This window comes from Heteronotia binoei, chromosome 8 (assembly GCF_032191835.1).
Source record: "Heteronotia binoei isolate CCM8104 ecotype False Entrance Well chromosome 8, APGP_CSIRO_Hbin_v1, whole genome shotgun sequence".
Taxonomy (NCBI): Eukaryota; Metazoa; Chordata; class Lepidosauria; order Squamata; family Gekkonidae; genus Heteronotia; species Heteronotia binoei.
Window position 1 is genome coordinate 7,249,169 of NC_083230.1, and position 27,846 is coordinate 7,277,014.

At 44.0% G+C, this 27,846-nt stretch overlaps 1 protein-coding gene across 1 annotated transcript in view; it reads left to right on the forward strand.

The window, feature by feature from the left end:
• Nucleotides 1-27,636, forward strand: part of LHFPL3 (LHFPL tetraspan subfamily member 3) — a 132,934-nt gene extending 105,298 nt beyond the window's left edge. Inside the window, exon 3 of the mRNA XM_060244538.1 lies at nt 27,284-27,636. Coding sequence (XP_060100521.1) covers nt 27,284-27,312 — 29 coding nt within the window. The 3' untranslated portion in view covers nt 27,313-27,636. The remainder of the gene's footprint in view (nt 1-27,283) is intronic.
• The last annotated feature ends 210 nt before the right edge of the window (nt 27,637-27,846 follow it).

Here is a 27,846-nt window from a genome sequence, read left to right on the forward strand (position 1 = left end):
GCATTGTTCACTGAATGTTCGATTTTGTTGATTGCATCGACTCACTCCCTGAGTCACTGAGAGAATGGTGGATTATAAATAACTTAAATAATGTCTGTGGAGATCGCCTGTCAGGGCAACCAGCAGTCTCTGTCCCATGACCAGGGCAGAAGCTGGACTGGTTTGGATCTAGTGCTGATGTGTCATCCAGGAAACTCTGGACTTGCTTGGCTACCGCTCTCTCAATTACATTACCCAGAAATGGCAAATTTGAAACCGGGTAGTAATTGGCTGGATCTAAAGGATCCAAAAATAGTTTTTTCAAAGCAGTACAACCACAGCCTCCTTAAGACCTTCCAGAAACACTCACATCACCAAGGAAAGGTTGATGGTATCTATCATAGTGCCTTGGATCCTCTCACCACTGGCCTTGACCAGCCATGAGGGACATGGGTCAAGCAGGTATGCGGTCGGCCTGACAGCACCTGGGACCCATTCCATAGCAGGATCTTTCTTATGATACACTGTACACAATAGCAGGGCTTTTTTGTAGCAGGAGCTCCTTTGCATATTAGGCCACACACTCCTGATGTAGCCAATCCTCCGAGAGCTTACAGCAGGCCCTGTAAAAAGAGCCCTGTACACTCTTGGAGGATTGGCTACATTAGGGGTATGTGCCCCAATATACAAATAAGTTCCTGCTACAAATCTCTCCCCTGCACAATAGTATGTACCGCAGTCCATTATATATCATAATCCCTTATCATTTATCCAAGTGATGTACACAGGAATAAACAGCTTTAAAAGGGGATTAAATAGATTCATGCAGGATAAATTTATTAAAGACTATTAGCCATAGCACTAAACCTCTGAATCCTAGAGCCAGGAGGTAACATCGGGGGAAGGCCTTGGCCTTTATGACTTGTTGTTGGCCCTGCGGAGGAACTGATTGGCCACTGTGTGAGACAGAATGCTGAATTAGATGGACCATTGGTCTGATCCAGCAGGCTTGTTTTATATTCTTAAGTAACTTTGTAAACCATTTTACAGTGCAGCCCTATTACCTGTGTAGAAAAGCCCTCTTGAATAATTCCATTTTGCATTGTTTGTGCAAAGCCAGGAGAGTGGGAGCTTTCCTAACCTCCTTGCGCAGGCCATTCTATAAGGTGGGGGTCACAACAGAGAAGGCACATGTGCAGGCAGTTGTTAATTTTGCCCTTTTGCAGGTTTGCACCTGCAGAGGGTCCTGCTGAGATTTAATGATGCTGTTGTGGCAGAACCATAGAGAGAGGTGGTCCCACAGATAAAAGGAACCAGGGCCATAAAAGGCTTTGTGCATGTTAGTCTGTACTTTAAACTGAGCTCAGTATCTAATGGGCAGTCAACAGATTGTCTGCAGAATGAGAGATTTAGGGCTTGACTTTAGAAGAAGAAGAAAAAGAACTTCAGATTTATATCCTGCCCTTCTCTCTGAATCAGAGACTCGGAGTGGCTTACAATCTCCTATATCTTCTCCCCCCATAACAGACACCCCGTGAGGTGGGTGGGGCTGAGAGGGCTCTCACAGCAGCTGCCCTTTCAAGGACACCTCCTGCGATAGCTTTGGCTAACTCAAGGCCATTCCAGCAGCTTTTTTATTTTTTTTTTATTTATCTATGATTTGTATCCCGCCCTTCCCACAAGTGGCTCAGGGCGGCTTCCAGCAATTGATCAACATAAAAATTAAACAATATTTAAATATATAAACCATTAAACAGTTAAAACAGTTAAAACCTTAAAAATCAGTAAAAATTCCAAATACATATAAAACAGAAGTCTGGCAAGCTACATTGAGTTCTCATCTTAGCTAGGTGTAGGCTAGCCGGAAGAGGGTCGTCTTACAGGCCCTGCGGAACTGAATAAGGTCCCGCAGGGCCCTCACCTCCTCCGGCAGCTGATTCCACCATGTAGGGGCCATAACAGAGAAAGCCCTTTCTCTGGTGGATTTCAAGCGGGCTTCTTTTGGCCCAGGGATAGTGAGGAGATTTTGTGTTCCCGACCTCAGTACTCTCTGGGGAACATGTGGGGAGAGACGGTCCTTCAGGTAGGCAGGTCCCAGGCCATATAGGGCTTTAAAGGTAATAACCAGCACCTTGTACCGGACTCGGTATATCACTGGAAGCCAGTGCAGGGTCCAAAGACCCGGCCGAATGTGTCCCCACTTTGGGAGACCCAATAACAGCCGGGCCGCGGCATTCTGCACCAGCTGCAATTTCCGAGTTCGTGACAGGGGTAGCCCCATGTAGAGGGCATTGCAGTAGTCCAACCTCGAGGTGACCGTAGCATGGATCACTGTTGCTAGCATGGATCACTGTCGCGCTCCAGGAAGGGGGCCAACTGCCTTGCCCGCCTAAGATGAAAAAACGCGGACTTGGCAGTGGCTGCTATCTGAGCCTCCATCTTTAGGGAAGGCTCCAGTAGCACCCCCAAGCTCCTGACCCTGTCCAGGTGCAAGTGGAGGAGTGGGGAATCAAACCCGGTTCTCCCAGATAAGAGTCTGCACACTTAACCACTACACCAACCTGACTCTCCTACACCAAACTGACTTTAGACCTTATCTTTGCTTTTCTGAGGCTAGTTTTGCATGTTTAGGTTGACTTGGGCCTGTTTCCAATGAGGAATGTGGAATGTTGCTGGTCAAAAAGAGTAAGGAAAAAAAATTACACCTGGATCGAGGTAGGTTGCAGTTATTGTTAGATTTAACAGAGGTGTTTGACAAGGTCAGTTAAGTTCTCATGACACACTGTCTCACCAGCATGGGAGTTCAGGGTACCGCCCTTCAATGGTTTTCCTCCTTTCTCCGTGGTCAGAGCAGAGGGTGGCACTTGGTGAATGGGTCCCCTCTTGACATCCACTTGAGAGTGTTGTGTCGCAGGGGGCGATCTTCTCACAAATATTGTTTAACATCTATATGTGCCCCCTTGCCTAGTTGGTCCAGAGGTTTGGGCTGGGATGTCACCAATATGCAGATGACACCCAGCTCTATGTGTTGTTGGACAGCTGCCTGGACTCCGCCCCTGAGGACCTCACCAGGGCTTTGGAGGCCGTGGCTCATTGGTTGCCGCAGAGCTGGTTGAAAGTTAATCCAACAAAGATGGAGGTTCTGTACCTGAGTCAGAGAAGCTACCAATTGAGTACTGGTTCTGCTTCAAGGTGTTGGTATTAACCTTCAAAGCCTTGTGTGGCCTGGGATCAACCTATGTATCCTCTCCCCATATGTATCCTGAAGAACCTTGCACTCATTGGACCAACATTTACTGGTTACTCCCCCGCTTCAGCCCAAAAGACCTCTGATTGGCCTCAACCAGGGTCAGGGCTTTTTCTGCCCTGGCTCCAACCTAGTGCAATCAGCTCCCTGGATATCAGGGCCCTGTGGGACCGTTTTCCATTCTGCTGGGCCTGCACAATGGAAGTGTTCCACCAGGCTTTTGGGTCAGGCAGCAGGCGTCTACCTCAGTTGGCCTCCCTGCTGTAGTTACCGTTTCACTGAGGCGTCCACCAATTCCACCTATGTGGCCCAAACAGGTTTTTATGCAAATGATGCTACCTGTTTTTAATCTAGTGTTTAAACTATTTCATCTATTATTATTGTATATTATAATGGGTTGTTGACTCTGTTTCCCTATCCCTGAGCCTGCTTGTGGGGAGGGAAGAATACAAATCTGAACAAATAAATAAAAACAAACATTTTGATTGGGGGGGGGGGGTACCTGGACAGGATTTGCCACGTATTCTTGTGACTATCATGCAAAATGTATCCATTCACTAATGTTTTGCTTGATACGTTCTCCCCAACAGAACAGTTATTGGGGGCAGGGGGGATGACCATCTGAATGGGCCTGGAAACTGTAGAGCACACCGTTTGTAGGCTGTTTTAGAAGCTTTCCAAGAGGAATTGCAGCATCAGACGCTGGCTTATTTGAGACATATTAGTAAGGCTGCTGCAAACTCCATGCCGTAGTTGAACGTTTTACAAAGAATGAGCGGAACAGTGCTCAGATATCACAACAGTGCTGTCAGGACAAAGAAAATCTGAATGGTTAAGGGAGAAGCCTTCAGAGGGTGAAGAGGCAGAACTGTTGTGCATTCTGCTACTGTGCTCATGTGCCATTTCAGAATTACCCTTTAGCTTTTCCAGTTCTTGAATTTAGAATGAAGATTGGGAACCAGCTGAGAATTAATTGGCATGCGCTCTTTAACTTCCCAGCAACAACACTGCTGAGTAAAGAGCAAGGCTGGCTGCCTCCTTTCAGTCTCAGAGTTTTTTTGTTTTGTTTTGTTTTTAATGTTCTCCTCCTGCAGTTCAGCAGTTGGCTGTTAGCTTTATTTTGTGTAGGGCAGAGATGACACATTACTGAGAGGAAGGAAGCTGCCTGTTTCCTGCCATTGCTGATTTGTTGTCTTTGTATGAAAGGCTGACAGGCTCCTCTTAAATGTGAGTCCCTGAGGTCCTCACAACATGATTAGCCACTGTAACCTCGCAGGAGATCCATTGAGCTAGAAATTGTGTTAGTTTTAAGGGACTGCTCAACTCCCATGGACACCAATTAGTCCACAACTCTGTGAAGTTTCAGATCAAGCTGATCTCAGTCTAAAGGAAGTGCTTGTGTGTGAAGTACACCTTGATTTGACCTCCTGTAGACCAGGTCTTAAAAGAGGGAAAGAAATTGATGCTTATTTGTTGTACCACCGGAGGAACAGCTGATCCCTGGGGAAATTCAACAGGAAAAAAGTGCCCTCTAAATGTTGGGCTTCCAAAGACTTTAAGAATTCCCTACTGGGAACAAAAAGTAACATAAGTAATATAGCATGTGCTATTGAAGATAATGTACAGTGTGCTGGCTTACTATAAACAGAAGCTAATCACAGATGACAATTCTAAACTTCTATTAATTCCAACTGCTGTTACAAAGGATAATGTTTGTTCTTACAAATATGTGCAGGATACACTGTATTCACTGTGTAGTAATACAGTCATAAGTTAAGCCAGTTTTCTCAAGCATGGTCAGAATTTTCATTAGTGTTTCTCTCCTGTTTAAACATTTTTAGACGTAGAATCATAGAGTTAGAAGGGATCCCGAGGGTCATCTAGTGCAACCCCCGCACAATGCAGGAAATTCACAAGTGCTCCCCCTAAGTTCACAGGATCAGCATTGCTGTCAGATGGCTGTCTAGCCTCTGCTTAGAAACCTCCAAAGAAGGACCTCCAAAGAAGAAACCTCCAAAGAAGAAACCTCCAAAGAAGCCCACCACCTTCTGAGGAAGCCTATTCCACTGAGGAACCGCTCTGTCAGGAAGTTCTTCTTAATCTTGAGCCGGAAATTCTTCTGATTTAATTTCAACCCATCGGTCCTGGTCTTACCTTCTGGGGCAACAGAAAGCAATTCTGCACCAAGTCTATATGACAGCCTCCTGCTAAAAGCATGGAATATATCGAGAAGAACCTTTTCCTAGTTGATGCACTACAAATCAGCGACATATATTGCGTGCACAGATTGGCCCACCACCTTATCCTCATCCCCTAGTTACAGTTATTTATTACAGTTATATTGTTAACACAAAATCTTCAGGTGACTAGCAAAGGAATACAAAATGTGAGTGAATTGAAGCAGAAGAAAACCCTGTGATCTCTTCCTCCATCTTCTGCAGAGCAGCCAGCAACTGAGAAAGAACTGGGCAGCAGGTGGACCAGCTGGACCAGCGGAAAGAACTGCTATCACTCATCCTCTGTTTTTGCTAAGCCTCAGAATGACTGCTGATGGAAGCTGATGGGAAAGGTTACCTCCCCTCTGTTGTCATCTTACACAGGGCAAACACAGTCCACACTTATATTAGAATCAGTTCGGTAGCCATGTTGGTCTGAAGCAGTAGAACAAAGTCTGAGTTCAGTGGCACCTTTAAGACCAACAAAGTTTTATTCAAGGTATAAAACTTTCACGGGCACGCACACTTCTTCAGATACAATGAAATGGAAGTTACGTGTCCCAAACATATAGGAAGAGTGCGTGGGCAGCAAATTATAATACTACATAATGAAGATATTTAACAGATGCAAGGACCAAACAGGAATCACAAGCTTAGGTTACCATTTGTTTGGGTTTAATTCTGGGGGGAAACATAATTATATTCTTTGCAGGGTCTTCAATTAATATTGTGTGTTTTCATCTGAGAAACAGGAGTGCCCTTTCAATTGAAAAAATGTTAAAAGGGTGTGTGTGTGTGTGTGTGTGAACTGGATGCTTTGAAGGATGAACCCTATGGCATTGTACACCCCCCCCCACAGGTCCCTGTCTCCCCAGGCTCCATCCCCACATGGAGCTAGAAACCCTACCCCTCTCCATCCCCTACCAGTGACCAGGCAGGCCCTGGCAACCCTAATATGCAGACATGTGCATGTGTAGTGTGTGCACAAATTTGATTTCTTAGATCAACTTTTAAAATCTTATTGAGGTATTAACTGTAGAAGAAGAAGGATATTGCTGCCCTCTGCTGGAGATAAATTAGCTCTGCTGTCTGCCAACGGCTAATAAATAGCTCATCAAATTCATTCTGGACTAACAAGTGCTGTTTTTATTTCTGTATGATGCCAGCTTGGGCCTGTCTGAATGGCATGTAAGCATGACTAGGGTGAAGCTCATGGCACCACAGAAGGAACCCCACTTAGCTACTTATTTCCTAAATACAAAATTGTTCAGGCTAGTTTCAAGATGCATTGGGCCTAATGTCAGTAAGGTGGATGATCAGGCAGATGTTGCAAAACTGATGTGAACTGACTTTGCTAGGAAAGCACTGGGAAGAAAGACCTGATAAACTGGCTAGACATGCACCTGTCTGCTGGCAACCATAGAAGCCTACATAAAGAGCTGTTATATGCTTATCCTGTTAAGCCTGTGATCTTCTCAGAGCATGAACCCACATTGCATCTCCAGGTATGGGACCCCTGACATGCAGGCCTCACAGTTACATAGCCAGAAGTTGGTGTGTGTTCAGAGTTATGACCCTATCCAGTGTCAAGACCAGGAGTGTGGCCAGCAGATTAAGATCCAGGGCTAAGGAGCACATGCTGAGCCCCAGAAGGTATACTGAAGTGAAGAAAAAGCCTCAGCCCGACTCTGGAGGAATCCTCTCAACTGCTGAGGGATCTTGACTCACTGCCCTAATGCTGTTCTCAGCATGCATGTGTAGGAATGCAGGAGGCACAATTCCTTTGCCCTCTACATACTGCACATCATCAGCAGGTCTTTCCAAAAGGCAGCAAAAAAAGAAAAAGAAAAGACAGTTCTATGGGAGTTCTATATGCCTTGAAAACCACTGCGTTGAACCACCTGCTATTGCTAATCCATGTGTCAGTTGCTGGAGTAACCCACGGGTAGTACAGGGGTTGGTTTCAGAATTATCTTTCAGTCTAAGTGATTTATATTCAAGTTACAGTAGGCTGTCTAGGAAAGAGGCAACAATATATGTTGCCACAAGATAATTTAGTATCAGCTAGTTACTTTCTGTATCACCTACTTTTAACAGGAGGTGCCAGGGAAGAATGTGGGACCAGGCAGATTCTCTACCACTGAGCCCACCCCTTGTGACTTCCCTCTAACTTATGACCCCACAGATTTGTTCTCCTCATGGAAATGTTTCCCTCTGTTGAAAAGAGCCTTGCCCTGGTGCAAGTGGCTCTGGAAAAAATTTTTGCTTCAGAGGAAGGTTTCTTCTGGTATAGGAATGCAACACTTCTAGTAAAACAGGTTGTGATGATCAGACCCAAAGTGACAAATATTTGCTGTGTTTGATTAATTCTTACAGCTCAGAACCAGTTCCAGGTTCATGCTTTGTTGCCTGATTACAGCAGTGTGGAAACAGATCTTGACAGTTACTATACTCTGTCTTGATACATGATTAATCTCTATTTCTCCCTCTGGTCAGGAAGTTTCCAGACTGTTCTGACTCTGAGCTTTTAAGGAAGCTTCTCATGGGCATTAACGTGCAGACAACAGCTTCTTGCACAAGGTTTTTTGCTGCTGCCTGTAAAGTTCGTAAGGATATTTTATGTAATACTCTAGTTTCTTAACTGTCTATTTTAATTTGTTTTTATATCCCATTTAACTGATGGACCACTTTTAAAACTCTGAGTGGTGTGTATAATGATCTGTGTTGGCCATAGATAATAAGAAATAGATTGAATTGATCAATCTCTATAATGTAGTTAATACACCTGTGGTTTTTAAGAAGAAGGCATTAGATTTATACCCCACCTTGTACTCTGAATCTCAGAGTCTCAGAGCAGTTTATAATCTCCTTTACCTTCCCCCATCACAACAAACAACCTGTGAAGTAGGTGGGGCTGAGAGAGCTCTCCCAGAAGTTGCCCTGTCAAGGACAGCTCTGCAAGAGATTTGGCTGACCCAAGGCCAATCCAGCAGCTGCAAGTGGAGGAGTGGGGAATCAAACCCGGTTCTCCTAGAAGAATCCGCGCACTTAACCACTGCACCCAACTGTGTTTGGAGAACTCTTATGTTCCTGTAAAGCTCAATAAGGGGATTTCAGTTAGAAGATAAGTGATTGGGAGGGAAAGGTAACATAGTTCATTGGTAAAGCATATATTTGGCGCGCTTCAGTCCCTGGTACGTGCTGCATTGGGAGCTGGGAAAGATCCTTATCTTATCTGTCTGGAACCCTGAAAAACTGCTGCCAGTCTGCTTCATACATAAATGTCAGCTTATCTGGATGTTTCCTTACAACTTGTAGTCAAAGGAGGTGTTGAATGTTGGGTGTGTTCTCTGGAACACTTACGGTGTTTTTGATTGAGGCAAGAGGAGGGCTTAACAGGCCTTAGTGAGTGAAAGGCCTTAGTGAGCAAAAGATAGTGTTGCTTGGATATCTTCTGGAATGACAACTGATTTTCAGCTGGCAGAGATCATTTCCCCTGGAGAAAACGACCACTTTGGAGAGTGAAATCTGTGACTTTATACCCTTGTGAGGTCCCTCCCCAAGATACACCCCCAAAATCTCCAGGTATTTCCCAACCCAGAGCTGGCAACCCTAGAAAGGGCACTTTAGAAGGAAGGAACTCGAGAATCCATGGCAGAAGCACAGTGGTTCTTCAGTGGATATGTTGATGTGGAAAGAATTCTGCAAAGGAGTAGAACAGGCACTGACTAGCTCTGTACTCTCTTGGTTTATGGACAGCCTTGACAGCATTAGGAACTATACCACAGCTCAGGGCCAACATATGGAGTGAGTATTTGCATAAAACAATTTGCCTTTTTAAATGACCTCCTTTTGACTGGGAGCTGTGAATTAAGTCTTCAATGCACTATATAATAAACTGCATTTGAAATATGTTTATTTTTAGCAAAGACAAGCTTCATATAGGCTCTGCTGTTAGAAAAATGGAAGGCAGCATTGGTTGAGAAGCAAAAGCATGAGCACCTTTTCCTTGCTGATCATTAGGAGGAGGAAACAATTTTATACCATCCTTCTCTTTTCCCCTTAATAGACCCCCCCCCTTCCTAATCAAGATGTTATAAAAATGACAGGATCCTGAAGCAAGTGAAGATGGAGCAAGTGTACTATGGTGGAAGCTTCTGTGGGCTAGATCTCACTACATCAGGTACATGGGGTGATATTTATTTCCTTCACTTACACCCTGCCTTTCTCCCTAATCCAACACCTTAACCACGACAAAATATTCACACTAACATACCATTCAGTATGTCTCTATGCAAACTTGAAATGAAGTCACAGTATTATTATTAATGTTGTCATGAATGTTTTATCCTGTATGTAATTCATTTATTCCCTGATGTGGTGTCCATGTGTTACCAATGTGTTTCCTGGTGCCCGCTTTTTGAATCTTGAGGATACAATTCAGAGGTTCTTGAGTGAGACAGAAAAAAGCAGGGAGCTCTGGCTTGCTCCTGTCGACTCACGGAACTCACCCCAGATAGTCTTGGCCCAAATAGAATAGCTGATCCTGCCACCATTTTGTAACTGGCCACACACCCCTCACAAAAGCCATTTTATGGGCTGCCAATTTCCCTTCCTTTAAAAAAAATACCCAAAGGTTGAACAAGATTGTCATTTAGCACCAGCCTTGACAAATTTTGTTCAGCTTTATGAGCCACCCCAAAAATTTAGGAGATAAACTTATTTCAGAGTTTTATATTTTAATCACAATAGTTTCTAATTATAGCTACCAGAAAACCTAATCCTAAACTTTCACAGTTTCTCATCATTTTTTAAAAACTATAACAAAAGTGTTGTGTTGTATAAATAATATGGGATAACCTTGCTTAGGGTTGCCAAGTCCAATTCAAGAAATATTTGGGGACTTTAGGGGTGGAGCCAAGAGACATTGGGGGTGAAGCCAAGAGCAAGGGAGTGATAAGCATAATTGAACTCCAAAGGGAGTTCTGGCCATCACATTTAAAGAGGCCACACACCTTTTAAATGCCTTCCTTCCACTGAAAATAATGAAGGTTAGGGGCACCTTCTTTGGGGGCTCATAGAATTGGACCCCCTGGTCCATTATTTTTGAAACTTAGGGGGTGTTTTCAGGAGAGGCACTGGACACTGTGCTGAAAATTTGGTGCCTCTACCTCAAAAAGACAGGGCCCCCATAGTCCCAGGTACCCACAGATCAATTCACCATTATACCCTGTGGAAATTGGTCTCCATAGGGAATAATGGAGCGCCCAGCAGACATTTCCCTCCCCCCCCTGCTTTCTGATGACCCTGAAGTCGGGGGGAGGGCCTCCAAACCGGGGGATCCCCTGCCCCCATCTGGGAATTATAGCAACCAAAAAGAGTAACGCGGAAAATGGAACAGGTAGAAAGCCAGGAGGCATCCATGCCTCAGTAATTTGAATATTTATACAAAACTTTTTTACTTATAAATAACAGAATTCTATATAAAGTGCAAACAACAGCCACACCTGAACGCAAAGTCCATATTTGTATCAGAAAATTAATACATTCAAAACTGGAACTCCGGGTTGTGGTATGGTGAATCGTGGCAATAGAGTCCAACGCTCAAGTCTTCTTATAGCCAGTGTAAGGATTGAAAGCAGCAAGGCACAAGTCGCAACAGGGATGCGTGTAATGCCCCGTTTCACACAGGGCTTCTACAAGCTGTGTAAATAAGTTGAAATTCACTAGCAAATTTTGTAATTACAATATCAGCTAAAATAAGACACAATAATATTAACATACCTTCAAAAAGCATTCATACAATTCATTTGGGAGACCCAAGCTCCAAACATTCTGCAGATAAACGACGGTAAGAAGTAACAATTCATCGTGCACTTATAAGTATCAGGTGTAATACATTGTAACTCTTTTTAAAGTCATAGACAAGGTATCTACAGTAGCACATCTCGTATATTAAAACCATACAGTAGAAAAGAAGTTTTACATTTTACAAAGGATGAAAAACATTACAAAAAGCACGACAGGTCCCAATCATTATTTAGCCCATTAGGTATTAGAGAGTTGAGTTTAAAGATCCATCGCATTTCCTGCCTCAACAACCATTTGTTCATATCAACTTTTCCATGAAGCCAGACAGGAAACTTCTCCAGAACAAGGAATCCTAACTCATTGGGGTCATGGTTTAATTCTCGAAAGGGTTCTGCAAGGGGAGCCTCAGAAACAAAAATTTTAACACGATATTTATGTACCAAAATGCGAGTACGGACAGCTCATCTTGTACTCCCACAATATATTTTTAAACAGGGACATAAAATTATATAAATACACTCCTTAGTAGAGCAAGTTGTGGTATCTTTCAATTTAATTTTGAGACCCGATATAGGATGCTGGAATTCCTTGAGTTCTAAGGATAATGGGCAAGCAGAGCACATGCCACATTTATGGTGACCACCCATGAAGGTTGGGGCTGATGTTCTATTGAAGTCAGAATGAACCAAGTGGTCAGACAAATTTCTAGTCCTACGATATCCTATTTTAGGAAAATTGTAGCATCTGTGAAGATCTTTCACTAAAAACCAAAAATTTTTAAGTACACTTTGAATGGGGTAGGAGAGTGGAGAAAACTGAAATGCACAATTAATGTCTTTTCAATTCTTGGATTACCATCCTCCCTTTGAACATGTTTAGTTAACATCGTCCGCCGAGGCATATCATTGACTCTCATACAAGCTGTTTTTAAAGTGCCGTCAGAATAACCCCACGATTTAAATTGTTTGCAAATTCTAATTTTTTCTGTTTCAAAGTCTTCCAAATTAGTGGAATTACGTTTAGCTCTTATTAATTGGGAAAGAGGTAAACTGTTTTTTAAATGACTAGGATGACAAGAGTCAAAACTTAAAGGGACAGTTCTGTCAGTCAGTTTGTGATAAGATTTGACAGCTAATGTATTGTTACTGCGTTTAAAAACCACAGTGTCCAAAAACGATACCCTATGAATATCTGCCTGATAGTTAAATTGAATCTAAAAGAGGATGTAAATAACTAAACTTAACTAAAAGAGGATGTAAATACTTGTGTCTATTTCTGTATTTGAAAAATTGGTTCTGAAAGAGATTGAGTCAATTATCCATATTCTTCTTTATTGCCATTTGTATACAAGTATTTACATCCTCTTTTAGTTAGCATGTTGATTGTTCTGATGCACTTAAGGTCTATAGACTTTTGAACAATTCTCTATCTAGTGTCACTGAGAAGGTGGCTAAGTTTCTTTACTCTGTTTTAAAGACACACCAAAGGATCTCATAGAAACAATTTATGTTTATGCTTACTCAGATGTATTTGTATGCAATTGTTCCATTTTACCATTTTTTAACTCATTTGCTCTGATATATACATATATTTTTATATTTTATGCCAATAGAGACTAACAATTGACTTCATTGACATATTTTTTGTCAGGAGATCCACATTTGAGTTCTTTCAGAACTCTTGAATGTATGCCATCCAAACATGGTGATTTATCAGTTTTTAAATTGTCTTTCAGTCGTAGGACGCCTTCTCTCATCATCTCAATATGACTCAGGTCTTTCAACACCCCTCCCAAAATTAGCAGTTCTGGAGTGGGCAAGTACTTCTCATCTTCCACAGTGAAGATGGAGGCAAAAAAATCAGTTTCTCAGGCATTTCCCTATCCTCCCTCAGTAATCCTTTTACCCCTTGGTCATCCAACGGCCCCACTGCTTCCCTGGCTGGTTTCCTACTTCTAATGTATTTGAAGAAATTTTCATTGTTGGTCTTTATGTTCTTTGCAATATGCTCATAGTCCCTTGTTGCCTGCTGTCAAGTCTGCTGTATTGTTATTAACATGTTGTCTAACTCTGGTTCAGAAGCAAGGGATTCTGGGCTCTTACTGAACACCGAATGCTGCTAGCTACCTCTCCTCCCCCCCCCCTCCCCTTAGCTATGCCTTTGTTGTGTAGTCTGCTTTGAAATGCTGATATGTGAACAAGATTGTGGAGCCTTCTCAAGCTGGGTGTCTGTGGGAGTGTTAAGCGCCAAGGCCTTGGCTTGGGAACGAGGGAGTAACATCCTAGTGCGAAAATATACTGCATAGAGTGCCCCGCCCGTAGGAATCTTTTGATCTATACCTTAAATGCTTGGTTAATGTCTATGTACCCCAGTCCTTCAATCTCTATCATGGTCTTCAGTTCTGCTTTCAATAAACTAGCAACTTTGTTTCAACCAAAGACTCGTTATTGAATCCAGCCGACTTGACACCTGCCTGATCACAGACTTGCATTTTATTTGCCATCTGGGCCAGCCCTTTCACTAGGCAAATTAGGCATTTGCCTATGATGCTGGCTTGAGGGTGAGGTGCAGAATTAGGCGCCACTCATGTGACTTACTGTTTTAAAAGGCTCCATTGTTATTAAAGGTGCCTGGCTGACCTCTGACTTCTAGGCTTCCAGCACCATCTTGAATAAGGCTGATGAACTGGAAGTGCCTTGCTGTGCCTGTTCGTGCTGACTCCCCTTCCTCCTTACACCATTGTCTCAGCATTTGTTGTCTCTAAACCCTGCACATGGAACAGGTAGCACTTCTGAGAAGGCTACCTTGGAGTTCCTGGCCTTGAGTCTCCTTCCTATCAGCCTAAATTTTCCCTCCAGGACCTCACAATTGCATTTCCCCACATCACTGGTGCCAACATCTACCATGACCACTGGCTCCTTCCCAGCATCACCTTCACACCAGGCAGTCAAGTCACCATATGGTCAGTACATGGGTTTGCCACCCACCTGTCTACCTGCCTAAGGATCAAATCACCAACTACCAAGAGCCCCCCTCCCTCCCTGCCTAGAGATGGTTCCTTGGTGCAAAAGGATATCCATTCACCAACTGAAGAAGAGGCCCCTTCTGAGGGCACATTCCCCTTATCCTCAGCACAGTGCCCTCTTGACCCTCATGCTCCCTGACAGTGGCAGGGCTGCCATTTTCAGAGTGGGACACATCTGACAAGTCCCCAAAGTCTTCTCCATGTGCCTGACTGTCTTTGCTTCTCCAGGTCAGCCACCTCAGCCCCAAGAGTGCAAACTCGTTTCCTGAGAACCAGGAGCTCCTTGCACTGAGCATACACCCAAGACTTCTGAACAGTGAGCAGATAATCATATATATGACAATCAGTGCAAAACACTGGATAGCCCCCAACCCCCTGCTGGCATTCCGCCTTCATAACTGTTTTTTTTTTAAAATAGATTTTTAAAAAATAAATATATACAATCCCCCTTTTAATACCCATTGTGTTTATGTGGCTCTCCTTGTGGAAAGTCTACTTACCTTATTGGGAACACAAGGAGACTAGGGCCCTGGTTTCTCCACCCTGGCTTCATGGTCCTTCCTGGGCTTCCTTCAGAGCCCCTAGGTTAGGAGCCACAGGCCAAGAGCCCTTTAGTTCTCACCCTTTAGCTCTCGCCCTTCAGCTCGCACCAAAGGCTCATGCCTCGGTGAGGTACAGCCTTACAAATGCAAAGAGGGTGGGGCCGGCGGTCAGCCCCAGGCAACACAGACACGTCCAATCAGCAGCAGTCAGGTACAGCTCAGTAAAAACAGTCAAACAGAAACAGCAGTTCCTCTCTTCCCAGCAAGCACACACCCTCTCAGACTCTCCTCTGTTCACACAGTTTTGTTGTTCAATTGCACAGTCAAGTCCGACTCTTTGTGACCCCATGGACAAAGTCACGCCAGGCCCTCTGCAGTGATCTTGGATCCCAGAAATGTGAAGTCTGTCACTATTTCCATGTCTTCCCCTTCTATTTGCCAAGGTGTGATGGGGCCAGATGCCATGATCTTAGTTTTTTTGATGTTGAGTTTCAAGCCTACTTTTGTGCTATCCTCTTTCACCCTCAACAAGAGGTTCTTTAGGTCCTCCTCACTTTCTGCCATTAGAGTGGTATCATCTGCATATCTGAGGTTGTTGATGTTTTTCCTGGCAATCTTAATTCCGGTTTGTGCTTCATCCAGGCCAGCATTCCACATGATGTACTCTGCATATAAATTAAAAAAGCAGGGTGACAATATACATCCTTGTCGAACTCCTTTTCCTATTCTAAACCAATCAGTTGTTCCATATCCCGTTCTGACAGTTGCTTCTTGACTCTTATACAGGTTTCCCAGGAGACATGTAGCCCTTAGCTAATTCTCCTCAGCAGTTAAGAAAAGGCAAACACTTACTGCTTCAGCAGCACCCTTTCCTGCTGTCTCTCAGAGTCCAACTGACTGTGCTCTACTTCTGGAGAGGTGCAACCTTACATATGCAAAAAGGGTGGGGCCAGCAGTCAGCCCCAGGTAACACAGACACTTCTAAATCTGTTTAGGATAGCTGTCTTTCAATCAGATGTGACAGTTGACAACCCTGACAGTTGGTTTGCTGGTCCTGCTTTCACTGTATTGTCATGTATTCACTATACTGATTAGTTGTTGCATTTACCCCATTGCTCATATATATTTGCTGTATTGTCTTGTCAAGTATTTACCCGCTTGTCCTGTATTGTAATATGTGTTTGCTTGTAACATTTTCCTAAAGTTGTGCAGAAGGGTGACTATCACAGGAAGCTGGTTATCTGGTAATTATGGGAATGGCTTGAATTAACAGAGTAACCTTGAGTATCCAGGGAAGTCATCTCATGTTCACTTCAAAGCCTGGGAACTATAACAGACTCTAGGGGGAGCTTCACTTTTTGTTTCCTATATTATTGGTCTTGTCTGTATGCAAGTTATTCTTGGCAATGGCTCTTCAGCAAGGTCATTGCCCTGTACCTGAATTTCAATAAACTCTTGACCATTTCCATATGTGCTTGAGTTCCTTGGATCGGTAACTAGCAAAACCTTACAGGAATCTATAATAGGTACATTTTGAATCAGGTGAGCCCCAAAGCAATTCAGCATACACCTTGTCTTCTAAACTTTTTTTGATCCAAATGAAGATGAACATAATTTCAATTAAGAAAAAAGAACCAGCACGCATACTCTGAAAAACATAATACTTCTCATCTAAAAGCTGTGATAGAAATGTGGGAATAAATCATGCCACAAGTGCGTGCTCTACATTATGTGATGACAAGTAAAAGCCAAATCAAAAATATCACAAGAAATTAATTTGCCTGCTTAGTTTCAGGTAATTAAGATTAATGTAGATAGCACTTGAATGAATATTGTAGATGTAAAAATATTTTGCTGTCATTTTGTAGTATTCCAGTGCTGAAATTGTTACCCTTACATGTGAAAGCACAATCAAACCATGAAAAGTGCTGATAAATTTGCTTAGAAATAATGGGAAACTCAATACTGACTGAGAAGTAATTAAAAACAATGAATCAGGTCATATTTTTATAAAAATTAATTACATTTAATCCTTTGACTATAACCGCTCTTCTTTAAACTTCTGTTAGCAATTCTGAGACTTAAAAACAAAATCTATTTATTGATAATGCTCATTATCACAGACATCTCAAGTCCAGCCAAGAGGTGGGCAAGCTGGAAGGGACAACTGGGTAAAAACCAACAGGGTACAGGGAGAGCTTTACCAATGGCCAACTCAGGGACAGAATGGCATCTGGGCCTTGAAGACAACTCCTTGCCTGGGGTTGACCTAGACAAGAATCAGGGTCAGGAGACAACAGCCAAGATCCCAAGAAGTAAGGGGAGGAGCCAAGTAGAGAGGAATGAGTAGCGTCAAAGGACCTTAAAGTCAATGCCCTGTTTAAGGTGGCAGGTTGGGTAAGCAAAACCAAAAGGCTGAAGTGCAAGTTCTCACACCCCAGGATAACACTACCTCCATTCCCCTTCCTACCCTGTCGGCCAGAGACCGAGGAAAAAGCCACTAACCCTCCTGGGGCTAGGAACAAGGAAGTCAACTGTACAAGATAGGGTGCTTACAATACGAGTTCTAGAAAACAATTATTCTGGTCGCTGTAGTCAATATGGGCTAAAGTGCAGGATTCAGATTGGAACCCCCAAACCGAAGAACACCACAAAATATGAGCAGAGTGATATATTATAAAATTGTGCAGGAATATACAATAAAAGAGCAGTGAATAGTGAGAATAAAATTTATTTATATATATCTCAAGTGTGCCCCCTTTCTGTGGATATCTAAATCCATGGATCAGGGCCACACATGCACTAAACAGATTTTTCTGCAAACTTGGGTAACCCCCTATGTTTGCAGAGAAAAAACTCTACAAAAAATACCCTGAGGTTTTTGATCCTCCCCCAAAGTAAAACAATGTTCTCTGCACATGCGCAAAGTGCATTCTTTACTACCTACCTTCTGTATGGCAAAACATCCCCAGGGCTCAGTGGAGATAGCAATGAAGCACCCTAAGGACTGTGCCTACCCCTAGGTGGATGAAGGAGAGGTGGGGGGACCCACGCTGGGGTTCATGTGAGTGAAGAAGCTGTCCAGGGCTGTGCTTGCTCTGGTGTTGGCAGCTGCGCAGCCCAAAAGCCCTGCTGGGCCCTGCATTGGTGGCTGCATAGCCCTACTGGGCCCTGTGTCAGTGGTCACGCAGCCCAAGAGCCCCACTAGGCCCTGTGTGGGCAGCTGCGTAGCCCAGGAGCAATGCTGAGCCTGGCAGCTGTGGCACGACCCAAGAATCATGCTGAGCCCACAAGCAGCAGCAGCAGCAGCAGCTTAGCCCCACGTTTAGAATTGGCCTCTTGTTATTGTTGTTCAGTCACACAGTCGTCTGACTCTTCGCAATCACATTGACCACATCACATCAGGCTCTTCTGTCTTCTACTGCACCACAGTTCAAAAGCCTCTATTCTTAAGTGCTCAGCCTTCCTTATGGTCCAGCTCCCACAGCCTTACATTACTACTGGGAATACCATTGCTTTGACTATATGGACTGTTGTCAGCAGGGTGATGTCTCTACTTTTTATTATGTTGCCTAGGTTTGCCATAGCTTTCCTCCCAAGGAGCAGGCGTCTTTTAATTTCATGGCTGCAGTCACCATTTACAGCGATCTTGGATCCCAACAATGTGAAGTCTGTCACTACTTGAACATATGAACATATGAAGCTGCCTTATACTGAATCAGACCCTCAGTCCATCAAAGTCAGTATTGTCAGTCAGTCAGTTTAATACGGCTCTAGGCCAATCAACAACAACAACACAACACATCGATAACAGTACAACAACAACACAACACCAAGCTAAAATATCACATAACAATATAATAACTATGTACAACCATCAAAGTAGTAATAAAATTATCTGATATGGGCAATACTTAACTAAGGGCAACTTTCTTTCAAATACAAGCAGTGTTAAATTTCTTCCTGTCAAGGTCGGAAACATATAGAAACTTGGCAAGATCCAGGGAAAGTTGATCACACCCGTCCCCTAGGAGGAAGTGCATGACTTGGGCCTGATTTAAAGATTCAGCTAACATTAAGTGGTTCCGCAGAAGTTTGTACCTTACCTCTGTATGGAAAAGACAGTTCAGAATAAGATGGGGAACAGTGTCAACCTCCTCCAGGCCGCACGGACAGATCCTGTCTTCTAGCGGAATCTTATGGAAACGGCCCCTCAGAACTGCTGTGTCCAGAATGTTCAAGCGTGCCAAGGACAGCATCCGCCTGATCTTAATTGGCTGTATCTTTCCTAGATACCTGGCACTTTTAAGATCACTTGTAAAGAAGGTTGGGATATACGTCCCCCCAACTTTGGCCAGAGATTGTTTCAACTCCAATTTCAGTAATCGGTCTCTGATAATTGCTTTTGCCCCGTTCTTAAACATGAGGGCTAGGGAATCAATATTCAGATCACTTTCCTCTAATTTAGAATTTAATTTCATCAACCAATTGCTAACGAATGAGTCATAGAAAATTTGATGTGCAATATCATCCGGGTTCGCCAGCACCCTTAAAAGGAGACTCAAACCTCTATTCCACATTAATGTGGAGAGGCTTGGAAGCCCCGTTTCCAGCCTAATTGCAATAGATGAGGCATATTTTGGCACCTGTAGGATACATTGTACAAACTTCGATTGAACTGTCTCCAATTTAGTTAATTTGTTATACAAGAAAATCTCAGCTCCATACATTAATTGGGGTATAACCTTGGCGTTGTAAACCTTAATAGCCGCTAAGGCGTTATAAGCGCCCTTAGAGGTGTAAAACTCCTGCAGAGCAAGCGCCGTGCGTTGGGCGTTACAGTGTACGTTTTCTATGTGCCCTTGGTAGGATCCTGTATGATGAAAAACGACCCCCAAATATTTGTATGTCTTAACTTGTTTCAGTTTTTCATCATTAAAACGCCAAGTCATTTCTCTGAATCTGTATTGTCTTCTCAGACTGGTAGCGGCTCTCCAGGGTCTCAAGCTGAGGTTTTTCACACCTCTTTGCCTGGACCCTTTTTTGGAGATGCCGGGGATTGAACCTGGGACCTTCTGCTTCCCAAGCAGATGCTCTACCACTGAGCCACCATCCCTACTTCCATGTCATTCCCTTCTATTTGCCAATGAGTGATGGTGACTTTGTGACCAACACTGAAGTCCTCAAGCGGGCAGAGGTTACCAGCATCGAGGCACTGCTGTTGAAGACGCAGCTGCGTTGGGCAGGGCATATTTCTAGGATGGAAAACCACCGCCTTCCCAAGATTGCCCTGTATGGCGAACTCTCCACCGGCCATCGAAATAGAGGGGCACCAAAGAAGAGGTACAAGGACTCCTTGAAGAAATCCCTTAGCACCTGTCACATCAACCATCACCAGTGGTCTGACCTAGCCTCAGATCGCAAAGCATGGAGGCACACCATCCACCAGGCTGTCTCTTCCTTTGAGAACACACGCATAGCTGGTCTTGAGGACAAAAGGAGATTGAGGAAGAATCGCACTGCTACAGGACCAACCCTAAATCAGACTTTTCCCTGCAGCCGCTGTGGCCGGACCTGCCTGTCCCACATTGGTCTTGTCAGCCACCAGCGAGCCTGCAGCAAACGTGGACTATTGCACCCTTCTTAAATCTTCGTTCGCGAAGCCAAGCCGAGAGAGAGAGATGGGGCCGGATGCCATGATTTTTTTTTTTTTATGTTGAGTTTCAAGCCAACTTTTTCATTCTCCTCTTTCACCCTCAGCAAGAGTCTTTTTAGGTCCTCTTCACTCTCTGCCATTAGAGTGGTGTCATCTGCATATCTGAGGTTGTTGATGTTTTTTCTTTTTTTTGCAATATTAATTCTGGTTTGTTCTTCATCCAGGCTGGCATTTTGCATGATGTACTCTGCATATAAATTAAATAAGCAGGGTGACAATATGCATCCTTGTTATACTCCTTTTCCTATTCTAAACCAATCAGTTGTTCCATATTCAATTCTGTCACTTCTTGACCCTTAAATAGGTTTCTCAGGAGACATGGGAGGTGGTCTGGTACTCCCATCTCTTTAAAGACTTGCCACAGTTTGTTGTGATCCACACAATTGGAGGCTTTAGCATAGTCAGTAAAGAAGAAGTAGATGTTTTTCTGGTAATCCCTTGCTTTCTCCATAATCCAGAGAATATTGGCAATTTGATCTCTAGTTCCTCTGCCTCTTCAAAACTCAGCTTGTACTTCTCGAGGCGGTGTGGCAGTATTGCTGTTGTTAGACCTTTCGGCCGCGTTCAATATGGTCGACCACCGGCTGCTGGCCCGCCGCCTCGCCGACGCAGGGATTCAGGGGCTAGCCTTGCAATGGCTTTCCTCTTTCCTGGAGGGTCGGGGACAAAGGGTGGCAATTGGGGGAGAGCTGTCCCAGAGACACTCACTCAACTGTGGGGTGCCTCAGGGAGCAGTTCTCTCCCCGATGTTATTTAACATCTATATGCGCCCCCTTGCCCAGATTGCCCGGAGATATGGGCTGGGTTGTCACCAGTACGTGGATGACACCCAGCTCTATCTATTGATGGACGGCTGGACTGCCGATGTTCCTATAAATCTGGACCGGGCGCTGCAAGCCGTGGCAGACTGGATCAGGTCGAGTGGGCTGAAACTGAATCCAGCGAAGACAGAGGTCCTTTGTCTAGGGCGTGGTGGTCCGGAGGGAGGGATCTCCCTTCCAGCTTTTGAAGGTGCGTCACTGATACCAGTGCGCAGGGTCAGGAGCTTGGGAGTGCTTCTGGAGTCTTCCTTGACAATGGAGGCCCAGATAGCAGCCACTGCCAAATCCGCCTTTTTCCATCTTAGGCGGGCGAGGCAGTTGGCTCCCTTCCTAGAGCGCAATGACCTGGCAACAGTGATCCATGCAACGGTCACCTCGAGGCTAGACTACTGTAATGCCCTCTACATGGGGCTGCCCCTGTGCCGAACCCGGAAACTGTAGCTAGTGCAGAATGCAGCAGCCAGACTGCTATTGGGCCTACCTCGGTGGGAACATGTGCAGGCTGGGCTGCGGGAGCTGCATTGGCTGCCAGTTACTTACCGAGTTCGTTACAAGGTGCTGGTTATTACCTTTAAAGCCCTATATGGCCGAGGACCTGTCTACCTTAGGGACCGCCTCTCTCCATATGTTCCCCAGAGAGCACTGCGATCCAGCTCACAAAACCTTCTGGAAGTACCTGGGCCAAAGGAGGCCAAACTAAAAATAACTAGAGAACAGGCCTTCTCTATAAAAGCACCCCAATGGTGGAACCAGCTGCCGGAAGAGGTGCGGGCCTTACGGGACATTAGCCAATTCTGTAGGGCGTGCAAAACTGCCCTCTTCCGGCTAGCCTTCCAAGATGGAACCTGAAATGAACACCATGCCATCACTTACATCAACAATTGAGATAGCAATAAGATGAGATTATTTTAGATTGATTTTAGATTTTTATATTATGTAAACTTAATGGTAAATTTTAAATGGTATAGAAATGTATAATTGTTTTATTGTTTAACATGGCTTTTGCCACACCCTGTAAGCCGCCCTGAGCCTGCCCCGGCGGGGAGGGCGGGATATAAATAAAATTTTTTTATTATTATTATTATAGTTCTCTATCCACATGCAGCTGAAGGCTAGCTTGTAAGAACTTAACCTTTCTAGCATGTGAAATGAGTGCAATTGTGCGATAGTTTGAACATTCTTTGGCATTGCCCTTTTTTGGGATTGGAATATAAATTGACATTTTCCAATCCTGTGGCCACTGTTGCATTTTCCAAATTTGCTGGCATATTGAGTGCAGCACTTTAACAGCATCATCTTTTAGGACAGGGGTGGGAACCTCGGTCCTGAGGGCCATATGTGGCCCTCGAGGTTTGCTGGACTGAACCGAGCCATGCGGCAGCCTCTCTGGGGCCTGGCTGGCCAGCGAGGATCATGGGGTCCAACCGCACTGTGCAGTAGCCTCCCCAGGGCCAAGCAGGGATCACAGGGCCCAGATGTACTGTGCAGCAGCTTCCCTGGGGCCTGGCTGGCTGGCCAGAATTGCTGCAGGGCCTGGAAAAGTTACTGCCACAGTTCAGTTTGCACTTGATTATCCCAGATGGTGTGGCCTAATATGCTAATGAGGGTGTGGCCTAATATGCTAATATTAGAGGATGTGGTCTAATATGCTACTGAGTTCCTGCTGGGGGCAGCGGGCCGGATGTGTGTGCCAGATTAGGCTCTCCCCACATTACTTCAAATAGAAAAACAATTATTTGCATTTATTTTGCCGGCCTGAATTGTTCTCCCTTGGTGGAGCACTGTTTTATAAGTTGATAATTTTTTATGGCCACGAATGATGTTATAAATATCCATATGGCCCTTAGCAGAAAAAAGGTTCCCCACCCCTGTTTTAGGACTTTAAATAGCTGGAATACCATCAGCTCCGCTCACTTTGTTGTTAGTTATGCTTTCTAAGACCCATTTGACTTTGCACTGGATGGGCTATTGGCCTGATCCAACATGACTTGTCTTATGTTCTTATGTACTACTCATCAATTTTGTATTAGAACGTTCATTGATTTTTGAGTATTCTTATGTACTTTTAAACTATCTGCCTATCTCTTGGAAGCTAACCAATGGCCAATAAAAATTGACCCTCTGTGCCCTTACTGCAGCTAAAAGATTAATATTATTAACAACACTAGAAAGATAAAATCTCATCTTAGAATTCTATCAACATTTGAACTCATGGCATATAGATGGTGATTGTGTATTGACATTTTTAGACTAGGAATAAGGCCTGTTGTGGAAATAAACACAACAGGCTCTAGAAAGAGACTCTGGGAAAGTGCTCCGTTCTCGGGCACTCAGCATCAATTTGCTGTGGCGTCATAGTATGACAGTGATCATGCAGACACTGAAGCTCAGCATTCCTTTCATCTGCAGTGCATTGTTGTTGCCTTTTCCTGTCATATTTGACCTTGCTGTGATTAGTATCAGTGTGTGTTTGTGATGTGATCTGGGTTTTGTGGTGTGATCTGTTTTTGGGGGGGGGGCGGTTTGGGGGGGAGGTTTGGCCTGGTATGATAGTGTTATGGTATACCATAGAGTATGTGCCTCAAGGCAGCCATTTTCTGTATGGAAATTAACCTGACTTCAGTTTTCCATCTCTTTCCCCCTTCCTGCAACCTCTACCTAGGAAAAGGGCAGTCTTTCTCCACAGTGGGGACCAGAGCAGGAGGGAAGCTACCTCAGCAGGGTATAATGACAAAAACTCCACCCTGCAAAGCAGCCATTTTCTTCAGGGGAAGTGATCTCTGCCGTCTGGAGAGCAGTTGTAATTCTGAGTGATCTCCAACCCTCACCTGGAGATTGGCAACAATTATTTCCCAGGAGGAAATGGCTGGTTTGGAGGATGAAGTCCATGGCATTGTACCTGTCCTCAAACCCTACACTCTCAAGGCTCCACCCCTCAAATCTGAAGAAATTTCACAAACTGGAGTTGGCAACCCTTTCTTCTTCTCAGACAACCATTAACCTACCTTTATCTGCCCCTCTGACTTCAGCTTTCTATCTTCTCTCCCCTCCCTGCAGTCCCACCTAGGAAAATGATAGTCTTTCTCCACAGGGGGGACCAAAGCAATTTATATCATTCTTCTCTCCCCCTTTTGATCTGCACAACAACCCTGTGAGGTTAGCTTGAAAGTCTGTGATTCTGTGACCGGTCCAAAATCACCCAGTCAGCTTTCATATCAAGAATCTACCTCTGGCACACCATGCTCTGAAGCTCTTAACTGCTACTCCACACTGGCTGTCATAGGGGGGCTACTGCTGAACAAGAGCAAGCAGCCAGGCCTAGTTTAAGTTACACCTGTCAGTCAGGTGGCATCAAGTCACCCAGAGGGTGAGCCAGGCTTAGCGTAGCCAACCTTCAGGTGGAGCCTGAAGATCTCCTGGTATCACAACTGAACTCTAGATAACAGATCTCTCTCCCCCTGGAAAAAATAACTGTTTTGGAGGGTGAACTCTATGACACTATTCTCCCCAAACTCTGGCTTCTGTAGACTCCGCTACAAAATCTCCAGAGATTTCCAAACCTGGAGCTAACAACCCTAGTCAGGACTGGCCCCAATGAAATCTCCCTCAGAGGCCAAAACAGACCTGGAAATGGCCTCCCCCCTCCCGCTTTTTGCAGACAGAACTAAGCTTGGCTGCCTAGCAACAGCCACTGCCTAGCAGCTTCCCCAGTGGCCCAATCCTCATCTGCCCTGGGGCTGGAGGGTGGGATTGCTCTTTGAGTGACATGCAGCTCAGCCAAAGGGAGGGTAGGTGAGTGATCCCCAATACAATTAGGCTTTTATATCTATAGGATATCTGGAAATTGTTTTATAGAAATTTATGTGCCTATTCATCACCACTGTTATATTTTTGTCTTGTCTTTATGTATCTTTTTTCTTTTTTCATGATCTTGTTTGGTTGCTAGATTTTAAGTCCCCCCTCTTGTTCTCCCCCTTTTTTTTAAAGAAAGAAAGATTTTTTTAAAAAACCCAGCACCTTGACTTATTTTGGCTATAGCTACCAAGTAATTGTTTGTGGAACTCAACTTGCAGGTGTCCTACCTTGCAAGGCTGGCTTCTTGATTCACACACAGTAGGGCTGGAGACTTGGTCCCTCAGTCTCTTAGCTGAGGTCTAGTTTAGAGGGGATTATGGTGGCTCATTACCCTGGGCAGTGAGGATTCATTCCCCAGTATTGTGCATTTTGCTTTTGACCTTTACCCAAGGCCTTCTTGTGGGACAAGGGGACTTTGACACAGGGACTTGTCCAGAACAGAGCCCAAGCTGGTCTGTAGGAAATGTTCACCCAGCAATGGTAGAAACTAAGCTAAACTAAAGGATTATAAAGGAAACTGATGGCCTTGCCCTTTCTGTATCCAGAGTGAGATCCGTGACTCTGCAAAGACTATGAGCATTGTGTCTTTTCCCAGAATGCAACTGGAATATGGAAGGCCTTAAACTGACAGATGTGCACTTCTTTGCCTGGCCCAGGCTTCAGCTCTGGCTCCCTCGTATGCTCTTAGGGTCCTGCAGGAGACCAGAGAGGAAACAAAACAATCACGGGTTTCAAATCTGCCTGTGCTGCTGGTTTTTGAATCGGAGCTGGCTGTGACAAAGAGGGCAACATGTCTTCTGGACATCCAGGGTACAAGGAACCCTCACAGGGACTTCCTCCTCTTCCAAAGGAGCCTTCCTTTGCTGTTGAGGATGGTATGGAGGAGATTCTGACAAAGGGCAGATTTGCATCACTGCAATCTGTACAATGCATTTAGCTGTATTTTCCTTGGGGGTATTGTGATAGCACCCTGCTCATGGTGAATCCTGTGTGGAGTGTTTGCCAATACATTGTGGGTGCTTTCACACACACTAAATAGATCCAAGTAAGCAGCCGTGTTGGTCTGTAGTAGAACAAAACAGGAGTCGATTGCACCTTTAAGACCAACTTAGTTTTATTCAGAACGTAACACTAAATAGCGCACTTTTAATTCATTGTCAATGCACTTTGCAATTTTACTTTGTGAAATGGCAAAATCCACTTGCAAACAGTCACTGAAGTGGATCAGAACTGCATTATTTAGCATGCATGAAAGCATCCACTATCTTCACAAGTAGGTTTAAGGGAGATCTTGGCACTGAGGCAAAAACACTTGCTGTCCCTGCGTTGTTGTATTAACTTTTCAATCAGTGCTTGGTGGGATTCTGTGCTCTGTTGTAAAGGATTCTGTGCTCTGTTGTAAAGGATAATAGATGTGTCCTTTAAAAGCACCATTTTAAAAATTGTGTGTATTTTTGTCACCTCAGCCACAAACCTTGTTAAACAACCTTGAGACAGTCATAGTCTCATAGCCTAAACTTTTTCACAAGGTAGGTTAAAAACTGATTAAAAGGAAGGAGGAAATACATGCTGTCTTGAACTCCTGGCAGAAGGAGAAGCTAAAAATATAAACAGATGTCTCGGTGGTAAATCTCAAAAAATGGAGGCTCTAAAACTCTATCAATTCTAAACGCTATTGTCAAAGAAGGGAAGCAAGATGATTATACATGAAAATAGTAACACTTAACCTTCCTGTGACAGAACAAACATATATGGCTGCAGTCACACACACTAAATACTCCACATTCAATCCACTTTCGGAACACTTTTCAACTAGATTTTATTGTGTGAATGAGCAAAATCCCATTGGAAAGTGCATTGGAAGTGGACTGAGAGTGGAGTATTTTGTGTGTGTGACAGCAGCCTATATGTTTTATTCTTCGATTTTTATCCTTTGCTCCTCTAAAGATGGATGGTTGTCACAATGAATGGAAAGACAAAGGCAATCATGCCTGACACCCCCTTATTGATTGCTTGTGCTTGACTGGCTTCTCTCTCTCTCTCCCCCTCCCTCTCTCTCTCCATTTTGCAGTTCTGCTAAACCAATCTTCACTAGAATGAGCACAAAGCAAAACCAAGTGACAGCTTTTGTACATCAGCATTAAATGGGAAGAAGCTTGGGAAGCCTGTGATGAAGACTATTGACAAATGTGAAAATGTCTGATTGCCGAGAGCTACTTTCAAACACAGATCAGCCAGATGCACAAGTGGTTCTCAAGGGAGACTCATCATGGATTTACCCACCAGTTCATTAGGAACTGCCACTGAATGCAATGTTCTGAAGGCATGCATGAAAAGTCACTTAAGTGTGATAAAAGGGGGTGCAGTTGTCACTAGAGAAACATATTAATATCCATACATCAGCAAGATTTGTAAACTCTTTTTATTAACTTAAAAACAATATTCATGGACCAGAAGCATTAAGTCAGAAAATTCTTATTCCAGTAGCTGAGATTACATTTTTTTATTATTCAGAATATTTACAAGCAGTATCTTCTTGTCTCATGCTGCAGGCAAAATGGTGTGATTTTATCCCTGTTATTCTTGTGCCTTGGTGGTCCTTGGTACAGTCAGTTAAATACACAATGCTTTTCC